The following is an 11,193-nucleotide window of genomic DNA, read 5'->3' as shown; positions in this document are numbered from 1 at the left end:
GGGTGACCTCAGAACAGGTGGTCTGAAGCTATTAAAAGGAGCACAGTAATGCGCAGAATGCAAAAGAACAGCTATTTCTATGTATAGGGATTCTCACATTGGTTGCCATTTAAAATATATGGAGACAAGTGCCAGACACAAGAAAAGGTATAAAATGCTAATGCAAGCCAAAACTGACATTCACTTCTCATTTCTTTTCCTTTTTGGAAGCTTTTTTGTTGATGAACACGGTATGCTGTTCTAAACGTGGAACTCAGAACACCATCCTACATTACTGGAGTATGATCTACATACTTTTCAGGTATTTTTTGATAGATCCTATTTCAGCAGTCACATCTCGCTAAGAACTGTTTCCATCAGTGCAATGTGAAGCTGTTTACACTTCTAATTCAGAATGGTTATGTGTTAATGCAGTGTCATGTCTACATGCAGAGCCTCATATACACAGGAAAACCAACAGATTTTGATCGTAGCTACAGTGATGTAAATTGGAAATAATGAAAATAAACCAAATGCCTCATGCCATGTGTAGTTCTTTACATCTTTGTGATGTGAATGCTGCTGGATCTAAAATGGTACCCCCTAATTAGGCAGTGTTCTACACTTAGTTTGTACAGATAGAAATGACAACATGAAGTGTAAGCCTATGGAGAAAAAAAATCCAATTGGCTCAGTAAAGTTATTCTGGGCTTACTTCAGTGTAAACTCAGTCATTATCTAGCCACTATTTCTTCCCTACTTGTTCACTGATGAAAATTTGTTTTCCTATCAAAAGTTCATTGGATGAAAAAGAAATCAGAAGCTTCATGTTTTTTTCTTTCTGTGCGGTAGTAAAGATGTGTCTCCTAAGCAAGATATTGCATCACTGCAAGGCTGCCCGAAAGACATGTAAAAGAAAATGGGCATGGTTGGATTCTCAGCTGTTTAAATCCACATAGCTCCACTGAAGTCCATGAGTTTGTGACAGTTTAAAGCATACCAGCTGACGGTCTGAACCCGTTCAAGTTTCTCAGCTCCAAACACATTTGCCTTCTTTTTTCTGAGACGTTAAGGGGCATATCTCTCTGTGTTCACTGACCCAGGAACTCTTCAGAAAAAATTATTTTTCTTTCTTTGTGGTCTTTTACAGAACCTGCAACTTATAGTGTATTTTCAAACCCATCTGTTTCTCTTTCATTAAGAAAGAATGTTGGCAAAAGCAGTATTTCTGAACTTCTGCAAATAAAATTCAGCCAAATCTAAATGTATTAGTCATGCCATACTCTTCTGTTTCTGTGAGCCTATGCTTGAATATATAGGAGAAGCCTGGAACTGAGACATGAGTAAGAGGAGGTCACTATTGCTGGAAACTTTATGGAGCTACAATACCCTTTTTCATAGGCAGTTCCAAGGAAATTCTGAACCAAGCAGCACCCTGGATGCTGAGGAATGCTATCTAAGCCCTCTAGGATTTTGACATGACCAAGCATACCTAAGTCTTTTGGGAAGGCTTATGAAATAGCTCGTCAGCTAAAGGAAGGAGGGAGAGAGTTAAAAGCTGATTGCAGTTCTCACTAGTTTAATCCTTGAATCACTACAGTGCAGTTAAAATCTAGCTTTACGCAACAGCAGCAGAGATCATAATCTGGCATACGGCTTCGCTGGTCATTCTTACTTATATGTTTCTGCCCTCCCACAAGAAATACTCCTGATTCATCCAGATCCTGGACTAAAGCGTCTATTTTTACATTATTATTTACTGTGTCATTTTAGAATCTGAAGCTTGGTATGAAACTGAATTATTTTGTTCTTGCCATTCTTATGAACCTTACCTCTGGTAACTTCTGTCTCTCTTTTCCTTGCTTGAGTTGCTGCCCAATATGCCTGGCTGAATTCCTTGGGAATTCTTGCTTTCCTTGCTCAATCTGGAGCATTTCTAAATACTGACTCAGTGCCTCACAACCCCCATCGGTGAATTCAGAATTTGCCCATGTCCACTTATCTTTGCAGCATTTTGCATTACATGGAGAAGTCACTGCTGATTTTTCATAGTTTTTCAAAAGCTTTTCAACAACACCATAGTTCGACCTTGAGTCAGCTGAACGCGGGCGACCGGATAAATTACTTGGTCTCCAGTCATGCTCGTGAAGCATGTGCCTATAACCACTAGTATTTGGAAGTCCATTTATTTGCTTTTGTTGCCCTGCCATTCTGACAGCTTTGCTGGGGTTGCTAATTTCTTGCTCCTTTGCTGCAGAGAATTTGGGATTTGAAACACAAGAGGTATTTACATTTTCTGTCCTGCTAGTAGCAGAGTCACACAGTGGGCCACGGGGTTTGTGATCTTCCGACGCTGGTCGAGGCACCTGGTTTTCTTGCAAAGTATTGTTACGTTTACCTGTGTGAAATACCGTCCGGTTAAACTCATCGATCTTTGCTGCTAAAGTTACATTTCTTTGGGTCTTTCCCAAACTAAACCTAGAGTCTTCCGAAAGATCATTGTGCAGTGTAGCAGGGGCATAAAAGTCATTATTGTAATAAGGGCTGCTGTGAGACTTGGGATTTTGTTTCTGGTGCACCAGGTTGCTTTGGGCCATATTTCCATCTGAGCAACTCTTTTGGGCTGATAGTGGGGAAGGTTCACTTTTATTGTCTTTTCCAAGTTTGCCCACATCATATGCCCACGTATTGTGGCAGAAACTTGTTGGTACATTGCACTCATTTTTGATTACAGGTGTTGCAGCAGTTACCATCACAGGACCTTTCCCAGCCTGCCCTTCATTTGCACAGGCTGCTGCAGTTTCATTCTGATTTATAGGTGAAGGATTTATCAATTTCCTTCCACTCCTACAGTCCTGCACCTTGCAATTGCTTTTGATGCCTGGATCCCTTATTGGTGCTTCAGAAAGCTGTACAACTGCAGAAAGTGAGTTTGTTAGGTGCCGAGAAGTGCTCCGTGGAGGAACTGGTGGAGCTTCTTTCTTTTGCCAAGGTCTGAAGACTGTTTCTCTGTCACCAGTAAGACCACCATAAGACACGTCCTTCAAAGCCTTGGTGGAGCTCATCAGATTCTTCTTATTATTATGTTCCTCTGTTTCAAAAGCAACTGAAGTCTGTGATTCATTGCTGGACACATGATTCATCTCAGGCAGAATAACTGCATTTTGGGTTTCCTCAAATTCCCCCAGGAAAGGAAGTGACTTCATTCTGGAAATAAAAGAAGTATTTTAGGGATGAGCAATGAGGGTATTCCCCCAGGGGACCTCAGCATGGATTCATTCTCCCCATAAGCAGGTGTTTTAACACTGGCTGCTTAAAAAGATTTGAAAGCAGTTTTGCTGCAGCTGATACACCCGGCGTATTTGAAACATACATGAAGAATTCGAAGAAAGCTCAACAAAGGGAATTTTGTATTCCTTTCCCTTGCCACTAGAATTCTTTTTTTTGAGTTTTTGTAGATGATTGCTTGTTTTCTTACCTATCCTACAGTAAGAACAGTGGGATCTTTTGAGTTCTGATGACTCCAGTGAGAGTCTACCTGACTGTGAACTGAATGAAGAAAGCTTTAGGACATAGTGCATCCCTTGTGTAGGTTTCCTAACATCACATATGACAGTATAGATATGTTAAAAAATCACCTTTCTCAGCCAAGATTTAGAAACTATGCATCAGCTGTGAATATGTTTGCTTTAAAGATCCAAACACTAACACAGCTACGATAATAAATTAGTGACAGACAGCCAACTGATTGCATGGTTTTATTGCATGCATGGTATGCATGATTGCATAAGAAGTCCCTCTGCTCTTTGGGAGCATGTGAGAAGAGCTTGCCATGATGCAGAGTTCCATGGGGTCTCAGTGTAGCTGAGACATAGCCTGTCTCAATCTCTTTCATGGTGTGCACCATGGCACACCATGGGTTCAGTCTTACCTTCTGAGAATTTCTGCACAACTCAAGAGGAAGACTGGTGTTTACCTTCCTAAAGGAGACCACGACCATTGAATTTTTAACAGATGGCAGAATGTCCATTTGCCATACTTTTCAGGGTCTGGCTTAACCATCTTTCCATTACTACAAATGTATGGTTGTTATTTCTTGCCTTGCCTTCTTTGCAGTCTTGGACTCTCAGTCCCTGACACATCCCCCACATTTAAGGCTAGATCTGGGATTAATCTCAGAAATCTCCCAACCTGACAAACCCATCCAGTGTTGTATAGAAATTCATGGAAATGGGACCAGGGCAGATAGATAGAAATATCTGTTCACTTTCCGGATCCTCTGTATAGCCATTAGAAACAAGTACACTTTCATCTCGTACAAGTACTAATTTTGTTTTGTAGGTTCTATAGATAAACTCCATTTTGCTAGTAAAACGTGCCCTTGTATATTATTTCAGTATATTTCATTTCAATGTTTTATGCTGAGCACTGAAACAATCAGAGGATAGGAACAGCCCAACTCCTAATAAATTCAACAGCAAGCCCCCCTTCAAAGTGAAAAGGAGAACAGTCTCGTTATTCATTTTCTTCCTCAAACATAAAGAGTCCAAATATGGTTTTACCTTCTGTGGTTGGACTTCTTTCTAATTTCCTCTTGATAGCTGCATAATTCTTCACTGACCCTGGCAAGTTCTTTAAGAGCCTTTATAAATATAAAAACAGTTGTTTAATATAAGCCTTTTAAATGGTATCTCCAGAACTATTTTGAAATGTGGCGATTTGCATCTAAGACGCACAGCAAAGGAAGGTAGCACAAGCAACGATACAAAAATGCCCCCAGGTTGTGAACAGAGGTGAAGAGCATGCTGTTAACACATTTAAACAGTGAGAAGACACTCATCAATAGCAAACAGAGGAGGAAGCAGAGTGTGCTTTGTGGGAAAGCTAAAATCAAGGAGATCAGTTCTTTAGGTTAACCTGGAAGGCCCAAGCCCTTAGTGTTCTCCTCACCCTTGTAACTCATACTTTACTTACTACATTGAGATCACCAATATAATTCTTGGCATTTTTCTTGGAAGTTTTGATGCTGAGGCTGTCTTCAGGTTCCTCACAGTTCTCAAAGGCCAGGTTATCCATTAACAGAGTATTGTTTCTGCTCTTGGCTCTGGTTTCTTTACATTCGTGTCCTGTTTTACTGAGCAAGCCCTCTTTTTCCATCCTGTCATTTGCCACATTGTGTTGATAGTTCAGCTCCACCGTGCCACTCTCTTCTGAAGCAGGGGAATGCATGGACAGCTGCAGCATCTTGCTCTGAATGGCCTTATTATCATGGACATTCATATTGCTCTCCCTTCTAAGTTTTACCTCCTGGTAAAGCTGAAAAAACAATAGAACCCTCTATTAAATCATGGTATTGTGATGAACTTCATGGTAAAAGAACACGTTCATGTTCTGTTTTGAATGACTCTTCACTCAGTAGCACCAAGTAGAAAGATTTTATACCTGTGTTAGTAGAAAAGTGTTGAGTCACACAGTGTGATAGTTCACAGACCATTATGTCACAGGATGATGAAAGGGCTGTTACCATTCAAACTCTTTGCCATGGTTTTAATGTGTGGCTTCCGCCCATAGGATGGGATTGGAAGGGATCTCACGCAGTCAATGGCCCTGCCTTGAGCCAGAAGCTGTATGGTTGTCTTCCAAGTAACATCATCGCGCTAGGTGGTGGACACAGCCCTGATCTGATGGATGGGGAATGTGAGGGAATGTGAGGGAGGGCGAGGGCTCTGGCTATGTTACAACCTGTTAAAGTATATTAGTTTAAGGAGGGGAAGTGAATTCTCATCACATATAGCGCTGTCTGCACTAGAACAGACTCCTCTGGTTCTCAGGCAGGTGGAATTCTTCCCTATGACTGGAGTGATAAATCAGTGTGCAGAATGGTATTATTTGGCAGTGTGCTGTCACCCTCTTATCTTCTTTCATGCTATCTGCTGAGATCCAGTGGCTTCACTGGTAAATGAAAAGGTGTTAATTCCTGTCACCCAGCACATTCAAACTAGGGAGCTGTGATAAATTATAAATTAGAAAAAATAGCAACATCATAAAAACTTCTTCTGCTTGCAGTATCATTTCCCATGCCAAGAATCCCACGGCTCTTTATAAACATTAATCCCTAACTTGGTCTTACGAAGAAAGTGCAGAGCAGGCACCTCTGAACAGCCATCTGCCTGCTCTCTCTCAGCGCACAAGGCCATCACAACAGCTTTTGGAAGGACAGTGAAAAAGAATAACAACATAAAGAACATGTGGCCATTTCATGGGTAGTGCTGTGGATTAGAAGTATTCTCACGTTCAGAGACGTGACACTTGACCTCATCCTGGGTTTTCAGGTCTCACTCCCAAAGCCCAGCTACACATGGAACCTGAGGGCTGAACTTTGTCATTTCCAAGAAATGAGGGCCTCATATGGTCTCAGCAAAGCAATAAAAAGGAAGGATACAATAACTTGACAATATCATCTCCTAAACGACATAAGTCTTCCTGGAGGAATCTAGGAATTAAGTTAGGTTTGGTGGGCTAGAGAAAACTACCAAATAAAAAGACAAGCTGATAAGGTAGCACAAGTTTTATTGAGGAAACCCCTCTACAGATGATGGCATTTAAAAGGTATCTCTCCTTTTCTCCAGCCATGTGGCTTTTGGCCAAGAAACTTCAGGCAACTGAAAGCAAGGGCAGCTATAGACACAGCTTAAGAGGGGACCTTAGGATACCTTGGGGTATCATCTGCAGTTTTGTCTGGTCCTGCAGTACCCAGTAATTTGCTTCATTATTTTCCCCTCAGCCCCATTCTATTCTTCATCTCTTTTTCTGTCTCCATCATGCTTTCCTAATCCATATGTTAAAAAAAAACATGGAAAAAACATGGTCTGTGCTGCCATTGTCAGGACTACTAATAGCCAGAATACCTTTTCACAACACATTACTGTCATTTCAACACAGCTCATACACCTAACAAACTGAAATTCAGCTACACACAGAGATCACATTAACTAACTTTTGAAGCACTCTCACTTTGGCAGTGAAATTAAGTAAGACTGCACAGAAATGTCCTAACACAAAAGACAAAATGTGGCAAAAACTGTCATACCAAAGTCTGCAAGAACTGCAGGTAAAATATAAGAGAGATGACATTATGGAGTTGTGCTGCACGGTGGTTTAACAGGCAGTGTATGGCTGCAATTCATTTGGCTCTGATCATTTTCCTTCTCATACTTTCATGTGAGCAATCTCTGCCATACATTCCTGCGTTGCTCAGCCACAGGACCGTGTTGGCAGAGAGCAAGCAAAACTACTCCATGTGTATATTAGAATGAAAAATGTGGAAAGCTCGGTGGTGAAATAACTTGCTTCTATATGTTGCCAAGGGAGATTCAATTTATGCATTACAGCGTGCCAGAGGGTTCTGCTGCAGGGACAGTTTGGGGATAAAAGAATAATAAATAATTGCCTTAAATAGTTCTGAAAGAAGATGCATTAGAAATGGCAGGGAGTGATGTTTGTTAGTATCTGCAAACACAAGTGGTGTCAGGACTTTCATGCTATTTACTGTAGCTGTTTTCTTTACTAAAAGCCATCCATAAATGGAGCAGGTTCTAGGCAGAACGCATCATGCAGTGTTTAATTTATGATGTTCTTTTTAACATTACCATTTACCCCAGCAGACCTGTGTCATCCAATTCCTTTTTGCCAGAGAATTATGATACCTAGATTTTTTGTTAGTAAATATGCATTTTCCTAAACCCCATATATGCAGTTTTCAGCATGTACTTGAAAAAAGCATGAATAATATGAGCAGCATGTCTCATGCTCAGCAGAACTGGCAGCAGGACATACAGCCAATGATATCATAGCAAACTTCACATGAAGTGACACTTAACCTTCTGCTTCATACTCATGACTATTAAATGAGCAACTGCAAATACTGCCTAACCCCAGGCTTTGCATCCTATCGTCAGCTATTAGAAACTTCCAGTGACAGATAAGAAATAGGATATAATTCAGAGAGAAAAGAAACTGAAGTGACCCCTAGTCACTTCACCCCAAGTGAAAATGTTAGTGTTCAAATTTCTGTTTAAAAGTACCTCTTCTATTTTCTTCTGCATGACCTTCCATTGACATTCCCATTCTTTCCTTTCGTTGTCAAATCTCTCCAGCAATTCCATCTTCTCTTTATTCCAGTTCCTCTCAGTATTCTCCAGTTGTTTACGCAGGTCCATGGTTACAGTCTGTGCAACAGCAAGACAGCTCTGCTTTTTTTCTTTCTTCCCTGAATGTTTCCTGGAAGTTTATCAGAATAAGTCTTACCTCTGTTTGATTCTAGCTTTCAGGGAAAAAAAAAACAATCAAGCAAAACCCCAAAATAATGTGCTTGAGGAGACAGCATCACATGACTACATGATATATATCTGCAGTGTGATTGGAATATGGACAAACTAAGTGTTATAGGACACAAACCCAAGGGCAGAGAGGCCCAATCTGGAAACGGGAGGAGGGACACGCATCCAGCATCACAGAGTTCAGGAATGTCTGCCACAGTGGGTTCTGTACTGTGGCCACTTCACATCTTTGCCATTACTCTTCACTATAAACCTGCTTTCAATGAAATTCGAGTCTGCATGATAGTGAATGGCACCTCAGGACCTTGGGATCCTGCAACATCTGTCCTTGAGGGTGAAAGCTATTTTTACGTTTGTTCAAAAGACAACTGCAAGTGTAAAGGTATCATGTTTGCTCATGCACTCCTTTCACACGTGTGTAGCATGACAAAGACCACAACATTCTTTTGGCAGTTGAAGACTGTAAACTTGATACATGCAGAAAATTCCAGTGGCTATATGAATGTTTTGAGTTGAATGCATACATGAAAGACAACAGGACACAAAAGCTAATAACAGGTAACAAACATACATATACAGCAGAAAGCATCATTCTGCTATATAAAGGACACTTTAAAGAGTTCATAGTTATAGGTCACTATAAAGAGTTCATGTATTTTGGATTTACAAATCCAAATCTGTAAATATTAGTTCCATAGGGAACACAGGGAAAACTAGAAACTGTTCTCCAATAGCACTAACCCAAATCTAGTTCAAAACCTTGCTCAGAATATTTAGCTAATTTGTGCTTCAGTTTCTCCTTTCCCTTCAGAAGTCTTTAGTATCTTAGTTTCTGTGAATGAAGAATTATTAACTGAACCACTAAATATGTATATTGTAAGGGAAATATGTTGGATCTGCTGATCTGACTTTGGAACAAAACAGTTACAGATTTTATGGGCCTGGTGTTCCTCTTGCTTTCTTGGGCTTTACAATAGAAACTTCACTACCATCAGCACATTTACTATGCCAGCAAGGCAGAAATAACACTCATCCATTCAGTTACGATGGCTCCTGTGGTATAATGGCGGGTACGCACACATTGATGCCTGAGTTTGTTAACTTTGCCTCTCAGAGCCAGCTGTTGCGTTGCTTAGGTAGACATGGAAGCTAGTTCTAGTCACAAAATGCCTCTGCATTGCTTTGGTCTCCTGTGGGAAACCAAGCGCATGGGCAAGCAAACGAATTATCAGAGAGTTAACTAGGGGTAAGCCCAGTTTACCTTCCTGGAATTTGTTCATTTCCTTGACTGATGGTCAGCCCATTTTGCCACCCACATTTTCTTTGATATAGTGAAAATTCATTCTTGAGCTTCATGGAAAGTTCTTCCCCATCGTGCATTTTATTGGACAAGTCTTATTGATTCAGCTGTGGCTGCTGTGTAATCACTGCTTACCAATGTCTGCATTATTTCAGCTGACTAGGAAGCTGATGCCAAACTTGGAGTTGGCTTCTTCCGTGAACAAGTAAGCGGAAGAACTCAGCTGAAACCCCATGGGTTACTCAGGTCTTTGGGTCACAGGAAGTCCTGCTAGAGGATCTCTCAACCAACAACCATCATGGGCCCAGTCCTGACTCAGGGGTTGCCAAACTGCTTACCCCAAGCAATTTTGGACAGAAGACTTCTTAGAGAACAAGCTGACTATTCTTCAAACACATCTGTCAGCCCATTTCACAATGGTGCAACCATGGCACCATGTAACATAGTACTGGAGCTTACTCTTTCAGACTCTGACTCACACCTGCCCAGGAGCTCTGAAATGGCAATCTGTTCCTCAACTGTCTACAAACAGATTTCAGACCCTTCCACTTGCCACCTATAAACATACAGGGAAGCTTTATAAAAGCATAAAACTCCTTGAAACTAAGAGCTGCTGAAAGACAGCACAGCATTCTCATTACAAAAGAAGTCAAGCATTGCTTTGCTCATGGCTTCTTAGGGAAGGCAGCCAGGCCATCGAGACTGCACCTCTCCAGGCCAACATTGCAGCTTTGTGCCAGACTTCAGTAAGTGTGGACCAAAAACAACTTAAAAAAAAAATCCCACTTCCACTTAAGACCTGCTGCAATCTAAACATATATTGCTAATGAACTTTAAAACCATCTCAATACTTTCTCACTTTGCTAATTCAAAGGTTGCAATTTTTAGAAACATAACTGTCTTTTTTTTTTTTTTTTTTTTTTTTGGCTACATTTATGTCTTTGTATAACCTTTCAAGACGTCTCTGGGAAATAAACAAAAGTTAACTCTCTGCTCCACTAGAATCCTTCAAATAGATGACAGAAAGAAATGGAAAAGACATATAAATGCTGTAAAGTCATGAACGAGCCAGGCAGGCATTATCTGTCTACAACTTGCACAAATGGTGATTTTGCTGTGCACTATTAGTAATAATGGCCATGCTTCAGTTGGCGGCATAGTACTAGAGAGAAAGTCAACACTATAGCATATTTGCTTTTACACATATAAGAATAGATATATAATATGTACTCCTTTCAAGCATGCATGTAGCATTGAAAAGACCCCTGGAGATTTCTTAGCGCTGGGAACTACTATTGCCATGTTTGCATTCATCTTAACAATTTCCAAGTGTTTCATACGGGACTCTGATTATAAAATGAGATTGGAGAACATCAAATTGAAATCAAGTCTTGGAAGAGGTTAGTTACAGCAGTTACAGAGAGTCACTTGGAGCTCTGAGATCCACAAAAAGCTTGCATTGCTTCTTATGCTTCTCTGATTTCCTCTTGACATAAATTCTGAGAAGAAAACTCATGTTTATTGATGTTAGCAGCTGGATGACTATACAGTTTTGCCACTATTGTAGAGTGGATA

The 11,193-nt window shown here is 40.6% G+C and overlaps 1 protein-coding gene across 1 annotated transcript in view; it reads right to left on the bottom strand.

The window, feature by feature from the left end:
* The window catches only part of KIAA0408 (KIAA0408 ortholog), a 9,049-nt gene extending 526 nt beyond the window's left edge, over positions 1–8,523 (bottom strand). The window contains exons 1-5 of the mRNA XM_009644376.2: positions 8,437–8,523; positions 8,064–8,259; positions 4,954–5,295; positions 4,542–4,621; positions 1,812–3,186 (exon numbers count right to left, since the gene is read on the bottom strand). Of these exons, the coding sequence (XP_009642671.2) occupies positions 1,812–3,186; positions 4,542–4,621; positions 4,954–5,295; positions 8,064–8,259; positions 8,437–8,483 (2,040 nt within the window). The 5' untranslated portion in view covers positions 8,484–8,523. The remainder of the gene's footprint in view (positions 1–1,811; positions 3,187–4,541; positions 4,622–4,953; positions 5,296–8,063; positions 8,260–8,436) is intronic.
* Between the last annotated feature and the right edge of the window lie 2,670 nt (positions 8,524–11,193).

The sequence above is a fragment of the Egretta garzetta genome, unplaced genomic scaffold (assembly GCF_000687185.1).
Source record: "Egretta garzetta isolate BGI_Z169 unplaced genomic scaffold, ASM68718v1 scaffold397, whole genome shotgun sequence".
Taxonomy (NCBI): domain Eukaryota; kingdom Metazoa; phylum Chordata; class Aves; order Pelecaniformes; family Ardeidae; genus Egretta; species Egretta garzetta.
This window is presented reverse-complemented; position numbering and strand designations above follow the sequence as displayed.